The 23,579-nt window shown below is 28.3% G+C and overlaps 1 protein-coding gene across 2 annotated transcripts in view; it reads left to right on the top strand.

The window, feature by feature from the left end:
- bchs (WD repeat and FYVE domain containing 3 bchs) overlaps positions 1-23,579 on the top strand; it is a 105,813-nt gene that overhangs the window by 65,538 nt on the left and 16,696 nt on the right. For both annotated transcript variants that reach the window (XM_043047239.3, XM_043047238.3), the window contains exons 45-61: positions 1,814-1,946; positions 3,784-3,872; positions 4,328-4,496; positions 4,638-4,819; positions 5,231-5,379; positions 5,474-5,530; positions 7,041-7,101; positions 7,246-7,331; positions 8,702-8,785; positions 8,971-9,025; positions 9,998-10,117; positions 10,919-11,036; positions 12,653-12,759; positions 14,046-14,199; positions 14,408-14,499; positions 16,207-16,419; positions 18,599-18,749. In XM_043047239.3, coding sequence (XP_042903173.2) covers positions 1,814-1,946; positions 3,784-3,872; positions 4,328-4,496; positions 4,638-4,819; positions 5,231-5,379; positions 5,474-5,530; positions 7,041-7,101; positions 7,246-7,331; positions 8,702-8,785; positions 8,971-9,025; positions 9,998-10,117; positions 10,919-11,036; positions 12,653-12,759; positions 14,046-14,199; positions 14,408-14,499; positions 16,207-16,419; positions 18,599-18,749 — 2,020 coding nt within the window. The remainder of the gene's footprint in view (positions 1-1,813; positions 1,947-3,783; positions 3,873-4,327; positions 4,497-4,637; positions 4,820-5,230; positions 5,380-5,473; positions 5,531-7,040; positions 7,102-7,245; positions 7,332-8,701; positions 8,786-8,970; positions 9,026-9,997; positions 10,118-10,918; positions 11,037-12,652; positions 12,760-14,045; positions 14,200-14,407; positions 14,500-16,206; positions 16,420-18,598; positions 18,750-23,579) is intronic.

The following is a 23,579-nucleotide window of genomic DNA, read 5'->3' as shown; positions in this document are numbered from 1 at the left end:
GATTTGCCAAATAACAGAAGGGGCAGTATGGATTCTTAAAGATTCTGATGCAATGGATTTACTTTGCCAGACGGTCTTGTCCAATCAGAAGATGGAACTGGACAAAATACAGTAGAGTCCCAATTATCCTAGTTTCCGCTTTAACGGAGCTATCAAATATTTTAAGGATTTTTTGTTCTAAATTATTTTTAGAACTACAGCAGAAAGAAGTTCTGAATTTTATCTTTCAAACACTCAGGAAAACGAAACCCAACCTTATCACTCCCTTATCTTTTTCATTGTATCAACACAAGATTACTGATTGTCAATGAGGAAAGTGAATCTAGCGAAGGTGATGAAGACAGTGACGATGAAAATCAGCATATAAAAATCTTTTATACAGGTGGACTAATAGCAATCAAAAGTGCTATCGCATATATAGAACAAAAAGAGGCCACTCCAGCCTTCCTGTTATCTCTGAAAAAATGGGGAAACATTGGCTGCAGTAAAGTGCCAAAGTAATGCAAACAAAAAACGATTTAGGACTTTTAAGTAAAAACTCTTTATTTCTCATAAAGTATGCTCTTTAAGTGTTTTTAACTAAGCTTTTTAATTATAATATGAATTGTATGTGGTGTACTCTTATAGATTTTGTATTTGTTAAATTATTACTTCTAAACCTACTCTTTTTCTTTCCTTTTTTATACTCTTCAATTTAACCCAGTTTTTTAGTTATCTGAGTTAGTCGTGATCCACATTAACTCCGATAATCGGTACTCTACAGTATAAAGAAAGTTATAAACTCTAATTCTATGGAATATTTATTTTCCAATTTTAATTATTCTGCTTAAAACTAAATTGATAAAAATCTGAAAATGCAATGTCTTGAGAATACAGTAGATGCTGGCGAATTTAACATTTTAACTCCCTTCAGTATTGGAGTGATTTTCATAAACCCACAATTAAGCATATATATTTACTTTTTTGACTAGCTATTATTAGCCTTATCATATCTTTGGCTACATATGTGAACCGTCAGCTTTTTATGGGTATAATTATGTCAATAATATTAAGTACAGCAATTTAATATCTTATTCACTACAAAATCTCTCAATTAGAGAATTAAAAATTTTATAGTTTAACTATACTCATAATTTTATTTTTGATCCATAATTAGAAATATAAAAATAGTGTGAATTTATTTTGGGGTAAATTGTTAATATTTGATTTAAAAAAATGTCACATATATTTTATGTTAAGTTTTTATAATTTTAAAAATCTTACAAAGAAATTTCTATTAATATTTTTTTATGTTATATGAAATTAACAAATGTGTACACTTATCGTTTGAGATAGTGTTTTTACTTTAATAATAAATATAATGAATTAATCATAATATATAATAATACATAACATATTAATCTTAATGTTTCCTGTAAGTGTATTACCAAACGATTAAATTTTTAAATTATAATCGTGTAAAATTTGTTTAAGACTAACTCATTAAATTTTTGGTAAATCTGAAGAACCGGTATGTTCGGATTGTATGAAATTATTCATTTCACTTATAAAATACTATTTAGTCGCCACAAATATGAACGTTATTTCGTTTCGTGAATTTTTATGTTTTTGCCATTTCTCTTTTTGAATTCCGATTTATAATATTTAATTTCTATCAATTATAAATAATATAAAAAGATTAAGTTATTTTTTTATCACTATGAAAATTAGATTTATTTGTGTTATTAAAAATAAATTTAACTATTTAAAAAAACTTCTATGACCTGTTACTTAATATTCTCTCTGACAGTTTACCTTAAACTATTTTTTCCAGAACAAGCAGTACTTATTGAAGTATGTCTTTAATGAGTGGTTACAAACTGAGGCAGAGTTGACGAGAGAACGTGCTCTTTGGGGATCACCTTTAGGAACTCATTTAGATAAATGGATGCTTGATATGACAGAAGGTAAGATGTGTACTCTTTTTTAATTCTGCATGCAAAATATTAAAATTCATTAATTTTTAATTGTTATTGTTTGTGCATATCTGCAAATTTTCAAAACCTAGAACGGGCAGGTGTTGCCTTTAGATGGTTCATAAAACTTAGGCAAAATGAACATTTTTACTAAAAGCCTGAAGTAAATAGTTAAGAACTTGGAAAAATTAAAATTTTAGGTGTTTTACTGTTTTCTTTTTCTTTTTTTTTAAAAAAAAATGTCTATTTTAACTTTTTGAGTGTTTCCCTACAAAGTTGTTAAGTTTAGATTGCAATATGGAAAGTTTATAAAAATATATTTACTGATTCAATAATTTCTTTGCGCTTCAACTGTTTACTCAATGAGAATTTTGGTTGTTTTTTTAACTTCTGATAAAAGTTTTTACCTTTTTTTCAATCTTTGATGGTGGTTAATGATAAACAGTCTTTTGTTTAAAATTCTGTCAAATGTTCAGAATTATTGAAACCTGAGAGAATGATTTGTAGGTGTATTAAGACTTAGATGTTAAATATTTATTAAACATATTTTTCATACTTTTTTCTTATTTTGTATTAATTTAGTTCAAAATAAGTGAAAAATATTATATTTAGCATAACCCACGGGTCAGGGAAAACCTGGAATTGTCAGGAAATTTTATTTTAACTTTAAAAAGCAAGGAACAGTCAGGGAAAATTGCAGTTTTTTACAAAAAAAACTGGAAAATTCCTTTATCATACCTGAAAGATAACCATTCTTAGAATTGTCAATAACAGTAATAAGTTATTAAAATTTAAGTTTAATTCTAACATTCATTACAATTATTTTATAAAATTTTACTTTTTGGGGAAACTTGCTATGTCTCCATTCTCATTCTATTATATGTTTTAATCCAACAATCTAATATTTGTCATCTAATATTTAACATTTGTCAAATAATTCACATTTTCTGTTGAAAAATTGCATGATATGGATAAAATATGGTATGGACTTTCATTGAAACTTGCCTGATATACCTGGAGAATTCAGGGAATTCTTTTTCTGAAATTGAGTGAGAACCCGGTTTTAACAACTTATGGTTATAAAATACAGCATGAAACACTAGTGTCTTTTTCTGCATTAAAGGTACAATTTTACAAGCACGGCTAACTTCCAATCAATAATTTTTCATATTTGCTGTTATTTAGATCTAAGTGAAACAGTCATTCATCCTTGAAATTTCTTTAACTAACAAAATTGATTAATATTTGAATATGAATGGGAAAAAAATGTCAAACTGCTCTTTTTGGATTTTATATTTCTCTACAAATGTACAAATATAATTCTGAATTTAACAGACTTTTTTTTATAATTAAAAAATACCAAAATATATTTTTGCTTATAATTAGAACATCAGAAAGAAATATATGAAAAAGACACCAGTGTCCCATCTGTGTTAAAGGGTTAATAAGTTTACATGGCATATCATTATATTGTATAATGCAATAATTCAGTGTGTTGGAAAAATAATGATTTTGTATTGATTTTGCTGCATATGACTCTTAATTTTCCATGCTTTTAAGATTTTATTTAAGTGATTTATTCTGATATTTTTAAACTGATGTGTCTTTGCTATGTGCCATATTTTTTATAATTATTTCAGTGAAGAGTTCTGTAAAACTGAAGACATTTTTTCGACCTATTAATATGAACCCTGTATTAGTGCATTAATGTTTTAAAGTACTTTTTAAAAAGCTTTATATTAAATAAAGAGGAATGTTTTTTTCTTCTTATTTTGAGTATGTATGCAAAAAGGCCTAAAGTTGGTGCTTTCTTTTATGTGTACTATAGGTCCATGCCGAATGAGGAAAAAAATGGTTAAAAATGAATTGTTTTACATTCATTACCCATACAGGCCTGAAGTAGAAGGAGGAGAAAATGTTAGTATAAGTTTTTCTGTACATTTACTTTTTTATACAATATTAATGTATGTTTACCAATTAATCATATTTAACTGAACAGTTAAGAGTGCCATTTTATATTATTGCTAGGAAAGCTGGAATCCATATTATTTTAATATCATTTAATTCTTGTCATTAAGCCTTTTCTCAATAAATATATTCATTAAATCTTTTTCTCATAAACTTTTTTTCCAAAATTGTTGTTATTAGAAATAAACTCACAAAAAAAGAATAAATAAATAAATTTTTGTAGGTTCAAATTATCCAATATCTCTCACTATTTATATCCAAGCTTTCATAATACCTATTACATGTGCTACTTTTAATGTTTTTGTTTTCAATATCTAATTTAATAAAAAAAAATTAAACAATTATATTTTTATCAAGAACTTTTAATTTTGCTTTATCTCATGGTTTGATATTTATTCTTGTAGCGAGCTTTAAAATACAAAGTTGCCACAAGTTTTGATAGTAAGGAATATTACAAGAGGTGGAGGCCAGAGAATATGGTGGAACAAGATACAATCTCTGTTGATGCTACTTCTCTTGACAGTGTGGATGTTAACAATCTTGAAACTGAATCTTCAGAAGAACGAGAAATTGGTATGTCTTGACTTAGTCGTTTGATTTATGAACTAATGAACTACGACTTTTTTCCTTTTCAAACTGTTTTCTTTATTTGTTATTCAAATTACCTCTCTGTTATAAAATGTTTTAATTAAGTTTTTTTTCATACACTACTAGGTTTTCAAGGTTTGCGTGCAGCTCTCCTTTTGTCAAAGTCTTCTGTTAATCGCTCTAATGATTGGGATGAAGACCAAGATATATCTGAAGTTGTAACAGATGGATCTGGTGAACAAGATCGAAGCAGTGAAAGTAGTCCTGAAAATCAAAACATCTTAAGATTGTTAGAAGATGGAGAAAAGGTAATATATATATATATATATATATATATATATATATATATATATATATATATAGTTGGTAAAAATACTTGCATTATTTTATGAATTTAAACTGAAAACATTGAAGATTTATATATTTGTTTATTAACTGTGGTCCTATACTATATTCTTAGCATTTTAATTTGTATTTATTCATTTTCTTTCATTAAATCTTAAATTAATCACACCGAAACTCACTGGGGTTAAAAATATGTTTTTTGATGTACTGTATACAAGCATCTTTAAAATTGAATAAAAAAAGTTATATAAATGCTCTTAATTCTAAAGTATAAATTTCCTTGTACATTTTTTATAAATGCATGTAATTTTCTTGTTATAAAACAATTTCCTTTCATCTAAAATTCTTCAAGTAAACCAGTTTACTTTATGCAGATTACTCATATGTTTCGCTGTGCGCGGATACAAGGTCTTGATACTTGTGAGGGTTTGCTATTATTTGGGAAGGAGCACTTTTATGTTGTTGATGGTTTTACCTTGCTAAAGACCCGTGAAATTAGAGATATTGATTCATTGCCTGTGAAGTTAGTATTTTAAAAGACATATTTTATTTCATACTTAATCTCAATGTTATCATTTTGATAAATATAATATTTAAATATATTATTTCCATTTCAGTATGCATGACCCGATAATACCAAATTCTACTCCTATGAATAAGCATCAAAAGAGAATGTAAGTAAACTTATTTTCGTAACTTGTTTCAGAAAATTTAAAAAAATATTTCATTAAAAAAAGGACTACCTCTCTGGTAGGATATGAACATAATATAATCATTATGGACCTCACTTCATGTTTCACTTGTTTATTTAGACAATCTTGTATAAATGTTTGCAGTTCTTATTTTTCATTTCTGTCAAAGTAGCATAATCCAAAGTTGCAAAATGATGTTTGGTTTTGCATAAAGCACCAAACTAGCCCTCAGGTTTGAGCCTGCACTCATAGTTCCATACTAATATTGATCAGTTATCATTTCGGAATATTCATGGATGCAAAAATAAAAAGAATAACAATATTCTATGTCAGTTATGTAAAATTAAATAGTATCTGCTTAGACTGCATAAGAAAGATCTAACTAACAGATAATTTTTAAGTTGGAGAATTGTCAGGAAAAAGGAATGGAAGAGAGGCTGTGCCAAAAATATACTGATTCAATCTTGACAAAATTCAATCTCGCTTTCTTTATATCGGTTCTTTGTGTTCATCAATCTTAATCTAATCTTGCTCAAGTGCATTTGACGCATTCACTAATAATTCAAAAAAGAAGGATCGTGGAAAAATTTAGTTTATTTAAAATTCAGTCTATTTATTTTAACTATTCAATTTTGCTTCGTTTTATTTGTTTTTACTATTTATTTTTAAAAATAATTAAATTATAATTCCAGCAACAGTTAAACCTTATTAGTTCAAGAAGGTTGCTGTCGACAAACTTCTAATACCACCAAACTAACATTTATGGAGCTTTATTCTAAAAAAAAAAAATTCTGTAGAATTTGACGGGCTACTTCCCCCAACCAACAACTGGTGCATGGCAACTAAACCAGGATTCCCTCTCCTTTTCAGTAGATAATAAGAAGATCAAGACAATCATCACAAAAAACACAATTCAAATTATTTTTTCTACTGGCATCCCTCCCTTTTCCCAACAATTTGGTAATTTTCATCAAAATAATAGTAAAGTGCTTACTCAGTATTTAACAATAATAGGGTCATTTGTTTTAATGTTAAAGCAGCCCAGTTGTGATAGTTGACTTTGCACTATTATTTAATACTGAAAAATTTGTTTTCAACATAATGATCAAAAATGTCAATGCGTCTATCATTCAGAATATATAATTTTTGATATATTGAGCATAATGTTGTATAGTGTGCAAAGCAAAATTAATTATATGCTAATTAATTTTTAATCTACTTTTTAAATCTTCATATAATTAAGATACAATCTTCATAGTGTATCTTAAAATTCTGCCTAATATATGCTATTCAGTTATTGTAAAAGAAATTTTGTTTTACCTATTCAAACAAAAATTACTATACCTAAATCTACACATCTTTTCTGCTGAGAATGTTTTTTTAAACCCTGAAATGATAGAAATTAATCAACAATAAGTTTTGAAGTTAGTTTTTATTATATATTTTAATCATAACTTACTTTGCCCACCTAAATTTTATTTGTTTAATTTAGGTGCAGCAAATTTTCATATGATGAAATTAAAGATGTTCATAAGCGGCGTTATTTGTTACAGGTATACAATTTATTTATTTTCTATGATATTTTTGTCTAATTTGTATAATTTTAAAATAAAAACTATCTTTATTCTAAAAACTATAAATAATTAATTAGGTAATCTGTTTTTGTTTAAAATTATTGATTTATTTTACTTTTCCAGCCTATTGCTCTTGAAGTTTTCTCTGCTGATGGTCGTAACTATCTTCTTGCCTTTCCTAGAAAAATAAGAAATAAAGTTTATGCTCGGTAAGCTTATATTACTTATATTCTATTTTTATTGGTTTTTGTTTAATTTTCTAATTTTATTCATTTTATGGAGTTAGTCTTGATGCTTCTTCTTTTTTTATGTTATTCTTTTATGGAATGATTATATGACTTTCACATGTTTCAACTTTCCAAAATTTCCTGATCAGTATATTTTTTTCTAATTTATTTAAGCTTTTTGTTGTTTAAATGAGTGTGAAAAATAAATAATTTTCAAATTCAAATAATATCATATTATTACTTAATTGCTTGTATAGAGATTTGTAAACTTAATAACAATTAACATAATTACTAAAGTAAAATACTATATTTCTAGGCTCAAAAGTAACCAACCAAATTATGTTTTAATTCTATTAAACTATTTTTTAATAAATACAATTTAAAAAATTAACAATTCCTTAATGAACCTTCAGTTTGCATTAATAAAAATTTCACTGTGGTTAGATACATATGTTTTGAGTTATGTTAAAGAGTAATAAATTATCGGAAAAAGGCTGATTCTTTAACAAAATTTTGTCTTTGTAATTATTAGGAAAGCTAACAATAGTGGTTTAAAATGTAAGCCTAAAAGTGATTGATCAGAACAAAAAATTCAGCAGCATAATAAAAAGCAAATTAGCGTTTTATGTCACGAAAACTGTAGTTCTAGTTGCACTGGAGTTTTGCATAGAAAATGTTCTAAATATTAGTTGCAGTAGTGTTATAAGATGATTATATGATGTTGGATTGCATGTCCTATTTCAATAATGAAGCCATTAATAAGTAAAAAAAAATCAGATGTCTAAATTGGAATTTACTATAAACTACTTAATATGGACTTTCAAGAATTGTATTAAAACACTCATTTGAACAGCCATTTAAAAGGCCAAAAAACAAAAATATATTCTGGCCCTAGATTTTTACACCTCACTGTACATCTACTAAATTGCTAACTGAGTATAGTATAAATTTTCAATCTATCTATAATATTTTTACAAATTTCACTGTGAAAAATAAATGTAAAATATTTTATGAATAAATGTGCTTGTTTGCTTATTAGTTTTATCAGCTGTTTCAATGTTTATAATTAGCTTTTGTTATTAACATATTATATAAAGTATAGCAGTGGCCAAATCTAGAATGCTCACGAATTTCGTCAACATTAATTAATGTTTTCAATATTATCATACATAAATAAGTATTTTATAAGATAAACTATCTGTAGTCTTAAAGACTATGTGTGCTATTGAATGTTGAAAAATGTTTGCTTATACATTCATGTTTTGTTTGTTAGTTTAATTATTTTTTTTAATACACCATAATATAGAAGTTAAGTATAAATCATGTTTGTCCAATTTTTTCTTATTTTATAGATTTTTAGCAACAGCCACTGCAATAACTGACAGCGCACAAGAATCATTAGCTGGTCAAAAAAGAACTGCCAATGTTGAATCAAGGTAAACAATTAAATCTTTTTTTGACTTCATTTTCATTAAAGCATCTTTTTTTTTTTAATTTTCATATTTAAAATGTCTAACTACAGTTTTATTACATATTTTTAAGTTAATTCTTTCAATGATTTTTTTTAACTTCAGGAATTGATGGAAAAATATTTAAATATCATTTATGTTATTTTTTATAGTGCTAATTTATTGAGTAGCCTTATTGGAGATACATCTGTTACTCAGCGATGGGTGGTAAGTAAAATTTTATTATATTGGAATTTTATTTCTCCATAATTTATTAAAAGTTATAAAAAAATATCAAATCTTGGCTATAATAAAAAAATTATAGATAGGTGACTGAATGTAAACAGTAACAAGCTTCCTGAAACAGAAAGAAATATTGAAAACTTCCGGTGCATCCCTTCCCTCATATTACGTTTACGAGGCAATGTGCGAACAGGCTTGATATTCTAGAAAGTTTATTGTGTTTTGTGTTTAAATTAATCCTTCATTTTACCATTCATAAGAGTTTTCTGTTGTAAGTGATGAACCTTAAATAAATTTATTTAAAACTGATATGACAACATAAATTAAGCGCAATGTTTTGAGCATTATCCCTATTTACTTATATTTGTGTACATTTTCAACGCATCTTATTTTTTGGGTTGTACCGTATTTTTCGACGAAAGCACCACAGCGCTATCAAAAAAAGTTACATGCGGCGTTTTGATGAAATAATTTTTAGTAGCAAAAATATTTATCAAGGAAAATTCTCTGAACGTTTAAAAAGAGAGTAGAGATATTCCTGAATTGAAAGTTCATTTATGACATGCATTGTGAAATTGAGAATTTTCAAAATTTGGGCAAATTTTAGCCAGCCTAATCTACTAAGAATATTCTTACTATCGTCTACCTTATTCTTACTTCCTCTTCTAATAAGAATATAAAGACTTGGTTATTATCATTTATCAAGCTCTATCTATATTCTGCTGGTCTATTATGTTAAAAAAAAATTTCTTATATATTTTTTTAAAAAGAATTATGTTATGTGCAAATTATGTATTGTCCTAAAAATTGGCACTTGAGCGATTTTTTACTTTTCAAGAAGTGAAACAAATTGGAGTATGATCTACTTGCTCCATATCACAGAACTCACCCATTTTACCTAATTTTGAAAATCACTTTATATAAAGTTTAAAATAAGATAGTAATATTTTTTTTCAGCGTGGTGAAATCAGCAACTTTCAGTATCTGATGCATCTAAACACCTTGGCTGGCCGATCTTACAATGATTTAATGCAATATCCTGTGTTTCCTTGGATATTGGCTGATTATGATTCTGAGGTAATTAATTATCTACTTATATGCCTTAGTTATGTGGAAAGAAATATTTTTATATTAACTGTAATTCCTTTTTACCATCTTCTGGTTTAGTAAAAATTATGGTTATATTTTTTTTAACCTTTCAATGAAAAATGTTTACCAAATTTTTAATACATATTTAAAATGTCCATAAAACTTCAATATCTCAAACAATTTGGATTAAAGAAAATTATTTTATCAAAAAAATATTGAAATTTGTCTTTTTATACCCATTATAATTATTGCACTTATTTGTTTGTATTTCATTTGTAGTATTTCGTGAGAAATCCTTTTTATCTAATGAATACCATAAAATTGTTGTCTGTACAAAAATTATCCTGTTCAATAGCATTATTTTAATGTAAAATTTTTAAGAAAGTCTTTAAAATTTAAGAATACTGAACATTTTATTTGTAAAAAAATTCATGTTTTCTATGTAGAAATTTTACTAAATTTTAAATTTTGAGCGTTTTTAAAGCAAATTCCAAACGTTTTTTAGGAAAAGATACTTCGAAAAATAAATAAAAATTTTTTGGTTCTGTCAATAAATAAATAATACTGACAGAAATGTAAAAATTTTTTGCAATAAGATATACTACAAGTACATGTAACAATTATATAATTTGATTGTATTTGCTTAATTTCGAACTTAGTGAATTTTATTTTACCTCTTGTATTTTTTTTAGCTAGCATTATTTTTTTAAATCTTCTTTTTTTGATAAATCATTTTTATCACATTTCTTTTTTTTTGTTGTCTGATTAATACATTTTATCTTAATTCAGGAGCTGGATTTAAATGACCAGGCAACATTTCGTGATTTTACCAAACCTATGGGCGCTCAGACGCCTGATAGGCTTCACCAATTTCTGAAACGCTTTAAGGAGTGGGATGATCCGCATGGTGAGTAAACTTTTAAGTTTCACTTCACAAGAAATAAATTAAGTTTTGCTTTATGGTATCACTGTAGTTTTCAACAGTATTAGAATTTAATTTTTGGAAGCAATCATTTGTGACCTCCCTTTCTTTTATTTTAGAAGAATGTTTGGAAATGCATTTGATTATGTATTTCATAGTTGAAAAGTGCTATTCAAATGATATATAAACATTTATTTTTCAATTTCGGACTCCTTACTTCCTTTTCGTGAAATAAGCAGATCACAAACTCCATGCTTTCATAAAAAAGTCACAATGCCCTCTTTTTTGCTTTGACTTTTACTGTAGTATTCTAATTTTAGGAATAAATGATGATGTAAACATTGCATAAAACAAAATTTAGGTTTTAATTCATTTCGTAAAATTTTGAGTTGAATAATTTTTAAGAATCTTTTGTGTTTTCTTTCTGTAGTAACTCTTGAACTCAGTTTCAGAAGAAAAAAAATGTTTTTTTCTTTTTTTTTCTTTTTTCAAACTGAACTTTTATTTCAAAATCAAAAAATCTCAAGTTTAATTTTTTTCTTAAATGAAGTTAATGGGATTTTAATGTCTTAACTAAGCATTATTCATACACCTCTTCTATGACAACAAAAATAAGTAGATCACAAACCCTGTCTCCACATTCAGGTGCTTATGTAATAAACCAGACAGCTCCAATACTCAATGGCAAAAGTTTCTAAGTGACATTTCTGGAAAAAATTGAGATTTATGTGGAAGGATCTTATTTAACTAAACAAAATTCAGTTTATTTTCCTAAATTCCAAAGATCTCAGTGGATAAAAATGTGATGTTTTTTAATGTTTTTGTAAGGAAAGAAGGTTCAAAGTGCATTTTGAACTAACAGTTTGTTCGTAACTTTTGTAAACCTGTTTCCATAGCAAATTTAATTGCCAAGACTGTGAACTAAATGACGAGTGAAAAAGGATGTTATCGATTTCAGGAGTTGAAGATGTGTGCACATGAAGTTAAAACAATACATAATATTTTTTCTTGAAAATCATCTTATAAACTTTAAAGCTAATTGACTGAAATTCACTTTAATTCTTCTTCCACTCATTGTTTCACTTTAACCTAGTTAAATTTTAAAAATCAAAGCTGATAAATAATTGTTTTTATCTGAAATTTAATTTAAATTAATTCAAGAAACTTTATTAATAAAGTGATGTAACAAAATCTAAAAGGTGAATTCAAGGTGAAATGTTAAAATTATTAAAAAAGAATTTTAACAGGTGTGTCACAAGTAAGCATTACACTTTTTTTTAATAAACAAATAAAATTGCGTGTACTACTTTAAATTTTTGTCTTCACTCTTCCTTTTCTTTTCTTCTGAAAATAGAATAATTTATAAAACTTTTTTAAATAATTTAAACATTTTTTATACTGTCTTTTGAGAATATTTAAAAAAAATTTATGATTTAAAAAAAAATTGGTTTATTTTTCTTTTATTCTTAATGAAAATTATTTTAATGTTTTTGTATGAAGTGTATAATTTTTCATTTATTGCTATTATTTACACTTCATTTATTTTTACATCATTTACCGAATTCAAACTAATAATCTAATCTATTAATAAATCTTTCCAGGTGAAACTCCACCATATCATTATGGAACATTTTATTCATCAGCAATGATAGTTGCATCATATCTTGTGCGAATGGAACCATTCACGCAACATTTCTTGCATTTACAGGTACTTATATCTTTAATAAATCATTTTATGGGTCTTTATTCTTGCCCTTCAACTTATTTAACTTTAAATATTTTTCTATTTTTTTTATTTATTTTCTTTGTAGAAGAATTTACATTAGTATATTTTTGTCAAAAAAGCTTGTGGAAATATTCTTTACATTGCAATGGGGCTGAAAAAAAATTTTTTTTTAATTTTATGTAATGATAATTGTGTTTGCAGATAGAAAATTTTTTTTTTTAGATAAACTGGTATAAATTGTTCATCTGCTGCAACCATAGTGTCTATCCTATATTGATAAGTACATCAAAAATTAGTAGAATAATTATGGAGTGTGTGGAATAACTAAATTGTTTTTCAGACCGTCAGTCATTTAAATAGTTATTGCAGACCTTTTTTTTTTAAAAAAAAAGAAATAATAATAAATAAAAATTGCATTTGATTTTTCTTGCATTGCAAAAAAGCCTTAGAATTTTGGGGTATTTTGAGTTTAATTCACAATCTTGTTATAAAAATTATATTTTATAAAAATTAAATATTGGAATTGGATAGAAAAAGAAATTTTTTAGATTAAACAGGCATAAATTCTTCTACATTTACTGCAATCGTAAAGTTTGTCCTATATTGAGAAAATATGTTAAAAATTAATAGAATAATTATGGATTCTGTGGATCAAAAATTAATAAAATAATTATGGATTGTGTGGAATAACTAAATTGCTTCTTAGACCATCAGTCATCTAAATAGCTATTGCGGGCCTTTTTTTAAAAAAATAAATAAATAAATAAAAATTGCATTTGACATATTCTGAGTTTAATTCACAATCTTGTTATAAAAATTTAATGAATTATATATAATTTTTTATCATTACATAAAATATGTAATGCTTAATAAATAAAAAAATCTATGCCATTGAGTCTAGAGATATGTTTTAATTGCATGTTTTTAGTCATTTTTCAGCTTCATCAGATTTTCAAATAATTTTCAGAAATTGGAAAAAATTTTGCTGCTTCAGTCTCTGAAATTATCTCTATTATTTTACTAAGACTGCTCCTATTGGTTGGTTGTTATAGGATTTTTATCTTTTACTTATCATGTAAATAACTATTTGATGCTTTAAAAAATATCATTCTTTAAGTTCCTTTTAAATTTATAATAGACTTTTAATTTGCTTTTTACAATTAAAACTTTTTTACTATTAGCTACATCATTTTAGTATAGCTCAAACATATCTGATTATCTATTTTTTTCTTTTATTAAGAAAATGTCCTATATTTTTGTTTTCGTAGGGTGGCCATTTTGATCTTGCGGATCGTATGTTTCACAGCATTAAAGATGCCTGGCTTTCAGCTGCTAAGCATAATATGGCGGACGTGAAAGAGCTCATTCCAGAGTTCTTCTATCTGCCAGAATTCCTTCTCAATTCCAATAATTTTGATTTAGGTGAGCTCATATTTACTCTCATCAGAAGTAATTGTAGTTTGGGAAGAAATATTTTTGACATTAAAATATGAAATTTACTAAGTGCTTACTTGTGTCGAATGAAACATAATGTGTCACTGTCACATATACTTGCATTTAGATCTTTACCCACATTTATGTATATTTTAATTATTCTCATTACATAGAATTCCCTACCTTTGCTTTTCAGGTTCTAAACAAAATGGAGTGCCTTTAAATGACATTGTTCTTCCACCTTGGGCTAAAAATGACCCTAGAGAATTCATTCGTGTCCATAGACAAGTATGTTTTTCGCTATGTTTAACTTATCAAAATATGCATTGGTTTTCAAATAATTTTATAATTTAGGATATGCAAGCATTTTCTTCCACTAAAATTCGTGAGTTTAAGTAACTCTATAGATATTTGTCTCTTTGAATCATTTGTAATAATGTACATTTTATTGTTAATTCTTTTTAATAGTGTTTAAATTTTCAGATTTTAATAATACTTTTACAAAAATAAAAAAAACTTATTTAAGCTCCTTGACTATAGTAATTTAAATCAGAATTTCAATGAAAACATCCCTTTTTTTTGTGTGTGTAAATATTACTTAAATATTCTTTAGATAGGCATCTCCAAGATCAAGAAATCATTCTCTATCTTTTTCTCTTAGTTGATTAACTTTCTTAAATAATGTCACTTAAGTCAGTCATAATCTAGTCCATCATTTCTCCCATGCCATATAAAATCTGCATTCAATCCATTATTTAATTAATCTAGGATGTGAAATACCCTCAGTTTGCCACTCAATTTTAACAAAAGTTAAAAAAAACCCACATGTTTGAAAAGAATAACACACTCCGACCTTGAGCAAGATTGCAAAACTTCATTTATTGAAAACTGAATGTAACTTAACATGAACTAATAAACACATGACCTACACTAAAAATAGTTAACATATTTTTTATGATAAGCACAATTATTATTGAGAATGCATGAAGAACATCAACTTATGAAACTTACCATGATGATCAATCAGTATAGCAACATGTGATAAGGAAATGCAAGTGTTAACAATTCGAATGGAATGTGAATACGTTAATCACTCATACTTCTAGCGATTGAAGTATGACTGACTGTTAGCAATTGAAGTATGACTGACTAACGCATTCACATCCCATTCCAATTTACGTGGAGCTAGCTGATAAAGAGACTTTAGATCAAACTTAAAAGATTTGCAAACTTTATTTTATTACTCTGTATGATGTTGTATTTGACATCTTTCTTCTCTCACTCTTCAACCAAAAGAGTTGTAAAAAAACAGATTCGAGATGTAAACAAATGTAAAAATATTGACTAGAATTTCAAACTATTTGCACATTTCATCAGCAAAATGTTGCAATTAATATTATTATTGAACATCAATACTGCTATGTCTATATTTATAATCTTTTTGAAATTATAATCCTTATTTTATCTTTCTTTTTTATAAGTCTGTTCTACTTATAATTTGATTCTCTGAGTGTTCCAGGCATAACAGCTTAAAGTTTTATAAAGGATTTTTCAAATTTGAAGTTAATATTGAATTTCTTATTAAATAATGAATTGAAACAGAATAAATGATTATTATAGTTATTGACTTGATCTCTTGTTTACAATTGATGCAAAAACTTTACCTGTTTTTGTTGTATTATTACTGTTTTGTAGTTTAACCCTTCTGTTGCCAAGCTACTTAAAATTTATGCAAAAATTGTGAAAAGTAACTTAAGTACACAATTCTTAAAATTTTTCTAATTGAAAAAAAATTATAACTTTCATAATATTATTTATTTGGCAACTTTTGCTATTTAGTTTTGGCTAATTTTTTTGGAATCACTATTTATATTGAATATCTTTTTAACTTAGTTTTTTTTTCCCTATACATTTTTGCTGTAGATATGTTAACAATTTATTTGTTTTACATAAAAATAACTTAAAAATTACCCTTATATTTTTGATGTGTTTCAGGCCTTAGAATGTGATTTTGTAAGTACTCATCTTCATGAATGGATTGATTTAATATTTGGATACAAGCAACAAGGGACTGCAGCTGTTGAAGCTGTGAATGTTTTCCACCATCTGTTCTATGAAGGGAATGTTGATATTTATAGCATTGATGATCCTCTTAAGAAAAATGCTACCATTGGTTTTATTAACAATTTTGGCCAGATACCAAAGCAGGTAAATTGTAATTTCTAAAAATATAACATTTAAAGAAGTTTTGTAAATCTTGACCAATCTACTGATTTTTATATATAACATGGTGCGCAGCGTTTTTAAAAAGTGCTTAAGGGTGCTTATTTCTGATTTTCATTTATAAAGGACTTTTTTTTATGGGGTGTTTTTAAAAAGTGCTTAATTCTCCCTTTTCGAAAATGAGATTTTTTTCTTCTTTACCATGTCTATTTTTTCTGCGCATGATTGAAAAATGAGGTTTTCACATTGTTTTAATCAGCATTTTCACAATTCATTGAACCACAATCCATTTCATCGTGCAGTCGGTCTGTGAGTATGATAGCGCCAATCACGTTAAATAAAATATGTTTGATAAAATATGTTTGTTATATGGGAGGGACTACTGAGCTAGGATCGAGGATATTCTTGCATTCTCATGTGCAACTCTGCTGAGCTTTGCAACATATTCTCAATTCCAGGATTCATTTTCCACCCTCTGAAATCAAACCAAAAAATATTTCGATCTTTTTATGGTGGCTAATGTAATCAAGAAAAGTTTTTTTTTCTGAAACTAGTTATTTTATCATGATCATGTTAAGTCTTTGAAAATTATTTTCCATTTTGTTAATGTATATATAGTGCTTAAAAAGTGCTTAATTTTTGTTGAGAGATTTGGATACACACCCTATATAAATGTTTACTTTGATGCTCTTTTTTACATATAATATATTTGTCTTTCCAAAGTTGATTATTCCTATTGACCTTCGGTTTGTATTGGCCACTTTTTTGTTCACTTTATAATGTTGCAAAGCTTATGGTGCATAACAATGATTAGAAATAAATTAGCTGTTAAGTCTTCCCTTTGTCGGTTATTTGACAAGTTTTTCTTATTTCGGTCTTATATTCTTTTTAAAATTTTTCATAGTATAGGTACTATATGGTGAATAGTATAGCTTTGTCTTCAATTGAAGATGAGCTTACAGACTTACATGAAACAATATCTGCCTATGTTTGTCCTATTTCAGTGTGTTGTTAGGAATTGGTAGAACATTTTAGCAAAAGAAAATAACTAAAAAGTCCCAAAAACTTCTCTAATTTAATTTTAAATGAGTTAAATTTAGTTTTAACTAATCATCTTAAAATAATTCATTTGGTGTTTCTAGTTTATGTTTTCTCATTTTAATTTTTTTTCACATTCAATAAATCAGTAATTTGCAATGAATTGAAATAAATTAATAAACATGACAATTACTGCATGAGTGTTGAGCTCCTAGTCAATGGGAGCTCAACAATGTGCTTCAAATGTGAGATTGTGATTCCAAAAGATATCTTTTTGTCCATTATTTTCCTGCTGAAAAACCTGTTTTGTCCAATGTAATTCAATGAAAATTTTGTGTATTGAAAAGAAATTTCTATTCAAACTTTCACAAATGCTCAATGTAATAAGGGAATAAAACTCTCTTGGCTTAACCCTTTCGCGATGGAAGTTGTAAAACTTCTCTAATCGCTGAGGCTGAGAGTCTCTTTCACGACCGCCTGTTCAAGGGCAGAGGATTCTTTGACGCTAAACCTAAATGCTTGAAATCGTCAAAATATGAACATATTCTTTAGTAAAGGACTGTAAAGTGGATTAATGAAAAAATATTTTTTATTAACATACTTCAAGTTTTTTCTTGTTGAAATACATTTTTACACATATACTGAAGCTTCATGGTAAGGGTAAAAACAGAAATATGTGACCGAAATACTCCACATGCTTTTAAGAAATAAAACTCTCCCTCTTACTAAAAACAAATACCTCATGCTCATTTTAAAATGCCATCTTGAAGTATGGGATTTGGAAACATTCCCTTCCCCTCTTGTTTGTCTGATCAAAAAGCATGTGCATGTGAGTCATGTCTCTCATTTCGAGTAAAAGGTCAAACCTACATGTATCTCAAATCCTATGGACATACCATTTGTGCCAAAAATTATATTTTTGAACACATTTCAGAACACTGTCACAAACGGTTGACGGCCTGGGGTGAAAGAGAAATTTTTCTGACCCGTCAGTGTGTTGACCGGGAAAGGAGAGCAGTTCATGCTGTTGAATATATGTGACAATCAGATTAAAAGAGTTATTGAAATTTTTTAGAATAATTCTTGCTTTTATTCTGTATTGAATAAAAATTCTTTTTCTTTTCAGCTATTTAAAAAACCTCATCCCTCAAAGAAAATTACCAATCGAACTAGTATCATTGATCCAGGCCCCATAATGCCAGGTTTAAGCTACAGCTTAGACAAATTATTTTTCCACAATCTTGACAATTTAGAACCTTCTAAACATGCTGTCAAAGGTGAGTTTAAGAATCAACAAGTTCTACTTTTAGCAATGTATTTATTAGTCTTGTTTTTTTCAATTGCTTAACGAAAGGGTTTTGAATTATTGATATGCAAAACGTTATTTGCCATTTATCGCTGTAATATTCACATTGATAGTGTATATCAATATTTCTAAACCTTTTCATAGCTAAGGACCACTAGATACATTACAAAAACCAAATGCAGACCACATACATTAAAATTAATGATAATCTGTAATGTCCTAGATCAACTACATGATCACTAAATAGGGTGAATATTTTATTTATATTAGCTTATTCATAGATATCTTCATAAAAAATAATATGGTAAGATACGGTCAATATTACATGCACAGATGTGGTGACAATTTGGGTAAAGTATAGTGGGACAATTGTTACAATTTAGTACTAATGCATTTTTACAACTAAGGCCTATCCCAAATCATCACCAACACATACAAATAAAGTATAAAAAAATATCTGTCCAGAAATAATGATCACAAGGGATAGAATTAACTTAAGCAATTTTAATGATGATCAACTCAATTATCAAGATTTACTCATGAGAATAAATTTGACCATGTGGCATGATAAAATAAGATCATTACAAATTATTCTATATTACTATATACTATATTAAATTATACTATACAAATTATATTATATCAACATGTGACAAACAGATTTGAAGAATCTTTAAGAAAAGGGAATCACTGCTGGAGTAAATAAAATCTAAAGTCACTTATCTTGCACATGTGCTTAAAAATGTTGAGGAGCTGATGAACTATTTGTAAGTGGCAGGATATTATTCGCTGGATTTATCTTAATTGTTCAGTCCTGTTGCAGCCATTCTTTCAGGGTAGATGTATCTTTATTCTTCAGAATTTTCTACCAAAAATCTTTTTCCTCTTCTTCTAGCCGCTAGTCCAGTCCTCTCCCCTCTCTTCATCACCTCTCTCCTGTCCCTCTTCACAGGTTTTCAACCCTTACACAAAAATTGGCAGACCAAAACTGCTTAATTCATTTACAGAGAGGCTATCTAAAACAGTCAGACAGTTTGGGCAGAAATAGGCTCACTGATAGTCATAAAAAGGAAAGAGAGTTGTAGCAACACTACATATATCATCCCTTCTGGAGAAAAAAAAAATTAATTTATTAATTTTTTTTTTGAAAAAAGTTAGTGCTTATGTTCAATTGTAGGTCACTTTGAGATCGGTCACTGTTTGTCACGATAACATTACAAAAGCATAAATGTTTCATCGTCTAGATCGGTCACTGTTTGTCACTAATGTCACACAAAATTACATCACTGTTTGTCATACAAAATCACATCAGCTTGTAGAGGATAACATTACAAAAGCATAAATGTTTCATTGTCTTGATTAGTTAGAGAACATAATAAATATGTACATACATAAACACAAAATTAACAAGAAAAATAAGAGCAAATAATAAATCTATATCCATATGCACACATATATTTATTTCACAAATCCATGTGCGTCCCTAGGACGTAGATTATACCTTTGATTTGGTGTTGATTCTCTTGAAATATCAGAAGAATCGGAAGAAGAGCTATTGAGGAAAGAAACAGGAGAGACAGAAGTGTCTCGAAAAAAATCAAAAGAGTTGTCCCTTTCCACAGTAACCTCACCTGACAATGGCGCATTATTTTCGAAACATAATAAGTCATTAACTTTAAAGGGCTTTAATAAAGCAGGAAATAACTCTCTATCATCATTAGATAGCTCATCCTCACATTTTCTTTTAATAGTTTCATGGGCCTTAGATTCTTCTGGTGTGATAGCGGCAAATGAAGGAAAAATCTCTCGCATTGGAACCTTTATTAATCTATTAATATGAGCCATGTTCATCTTTGAGGGGTTCGCTATTAAAGTTATCTCAAAAATAACAGGAGAATATTTTTTTGTCACCCTATAGGGCCCATGGTTCATTTTAGAAAGCTTTTTTGATGTATGTACTTTAATTTTTGGTATATGAAGATAGACTATATCACCTATTTGTATGTCTTTAATTTGTCTAGATATGCCAGTTGAAGACACTTGATTATCAGCAGCCTTTTCTAAGTTTTCTTTTACCAAAATGAAAGTTTGTTGTAATCTGGGAATTAATTCTTCGATATAGGTGGGATTATCATTATAGGTTTTAAATCTTGTTGAAAAAATTAAGTCATATGGCATAACTAAGTCACGACCATATACAATAAAGGCTGGAGTTTGTTTTATAGTGCGATGGAAAGCCGTGCGAAAGGCCATTAGAGCCAAAGGAACACGTTCACACCAATCCGTTTGGTTTATGCTAACCAGATGGCTCAGTGAATCAATGAGTGTTTTGTTCAACCGTTCAACTACACCATTTCCTTGTGGATTATAGCTGACTGTGTGCTGTTTATGAATACCAAGTGCATCATACACTTGCTGCATTGCCTCAGAAATGAAATTTGTTCCTCTATCAGAATAAAAAACTTCCATGAGTCCATGGCGGGAGATAAAATCAATTAGTACTTTAGCAACAGTAGAACTTTGTATATCAGGAACAGGATATGCCTCGGGATATCGAGAGAAATAGTCTGTAATAACAATTAACCACTTATTTCCATTCCTCGAAGTCACTAAAGGACCAACCGCATCTATGCTACACTTCTGGAAAGGCCTACTAGCAGTAGGAATCTTTTGTAAAGGTGCCTTGTTTGATGGTCTAAAGCCTTTTCGTGCAATGCATGAAGTACAGGAAGCAACATAATTTTTTACATTTTTATACATATTATACCAAAAAAAATTTTCTCTGACTCTATGAAGAGTCCTAGATAAACCTGGGTGAGCCACTGTGTTGTTATCATGACATTGTTCTAATACAAGTTGAATCAGAGTTTTTGGAACAACGAGTCTCTGATTCAAATTATTTGTACCAGAGCAGAGTAATAAACCATTCTCAAGAAAAAATTTCGGAGAAGACGGAGAAAACTGGGCGTTGTTTTTAAGTTTCCTAACAATTCTCTTGCATTGAGGGTCATACTCTTGCTCAACTCTCAAATTGTCTCTTGAGAAGTTGAGTAATTGAAAGGCATTTATATTATTGCTTTGTTCATGTATATAATTTATTGTTTCACTTGTTTTTAACCTTGATAAATAATCGGCCATAAGGTTCAATTTTCCTGGCTTATGAATAATCCTATAAGAGTAAGATTGCAAAGTCATGACCCATCGTGCAATTCTTGAGTTATGATCCTTTAAATTTAACACGTACGATAAACTCTTTTGATCACAATAAATTGTGAACTCTTTCCCAATTAAATATTGCCTAAAGTGTTGAACACCAAAAACTATAGCTAGAGCTTCCTTTTCAAATACTGAGTAGTTTAATTCGTTGGCTTTTAACTTTCTAGATGCAAAACTAACGGGGTGCTGAAATCCAGTTTCATCTTCTTGAACAAGTACAGCCCCCAAGGAATGTTTACTTGCATCAGTGCATAAAGCAAATGGTTTGTTAAAATCTGGTAAAATCAGGCAAGGTTGTGAAGTTAAACAATTACGCAGCCTTTCAAAAGCATTTTGTTCGAGCTCAGTCCAAACAAAAGGGACTTTTTCCTTGGTAGCATTAGTAAGGGGTAGAGCTAGTTTAGAATAATTCGGTATGAACCTCCGATAGAACCCAGTTAAACCAATAAAACCTCGCACCTCTTGCTTATTACGGGGGGGAAGGGCCCTTTTAATGGTATCAATATTTTTAGGATCAGGCATCACTTTACCCTCTATAACTCTATGTCCAAGATACGTTACCTCATCCTTAAGTAAAGAACACTTCTTGGGCTTAAGCTTTAGGTTTGCCTCTCTAAGACGCTTAAACACAATACCAAGTTTTTCAATGTGTTCTTCAAAGGTACGACTTGCAATTATTACATCATCAATATAGCAACCAATAGATAAATCAGTCAAGCCAGCTAGTACAAATGACATTAACCGCTGAAAACTAGAGCTTGCATTCTTTAGGCCGAATGGCATACGTACATATTCAAAATTTCCATATTCGGTTGCTATACCCGTTAAATGTGCATGAGCAGGATACATTTTCATTTGATGAAAACCTGAAGTTAAATCCAAAGAGGAAAAGAATTTTGATCCAGATAGCAGGTCTATCATTTCCATTAAATTTGGAATTGGAAAATTATCAGGTAAAGTTTTTGCATTTAGTTTTCTCAAATCAGCAACTAATCGATATGAACCATCTGCCTTTTTCACAAGGAGTACAGGAGCGGCATAACTGGATGTTGAAGGCTGAATAATTCCAGCATCCAACAATTTGTTAAGCTGATTCCTCATTTCAGCCTTCAAGTGATAGGGGACACGATAAGGTTTTTGCCGAACGGGGATATCATCAGTTAATATAATGTGGTGTTCAACCAAAGAGCAAGACCCTAACTCACTTATCTCATTAGCAAAGACAGTTTTATATTCCAGTAAAAGATCAGATACTCTTTTTTGTTGATTTTCATCTAAATGTACTAAATTAAAATTTTTAAGAAAATCCTCATTATTGTCAGTAATGGTATTTATTGCTGAATTCTGTGAGCGTTCTACTTCATCAACCGTCACACCCTTGATCCTGCAAGTTTTCGAACTTTTATTTAAAGTAATAATATCCTCCGTTGGGTTAAAAATTTGAATCAGACATGCTGAATCATCCAACACTTCAGTCACAGCATGGGCAACAAAATAATCATTTTGCATATTATTTTCATTTGGTTGCACATATACGATATCTCCCTTAGCAAATTTACTTGAATTAGAAATTTTTATGTGTACA

The sequence above is a fragment of the Parasteatoda tepidariorum genome, chromosome 5 (assembly GCF_982258835.1).
Source record: "Parasteatoda tepidariorum strain Cologne lab strain chromosome 5, Ptep-v5.0, whole genome shotgun sequence".
NCBI lineage: Eukaryota > Metazoa > Arthropoda > Arachnida > Araneae > Theridiidae > Parasteatoda > Parasteatoda tepidariorum.
This window is presented reverse-complemented; position numbering and strand designations above follow the sequence as displayed.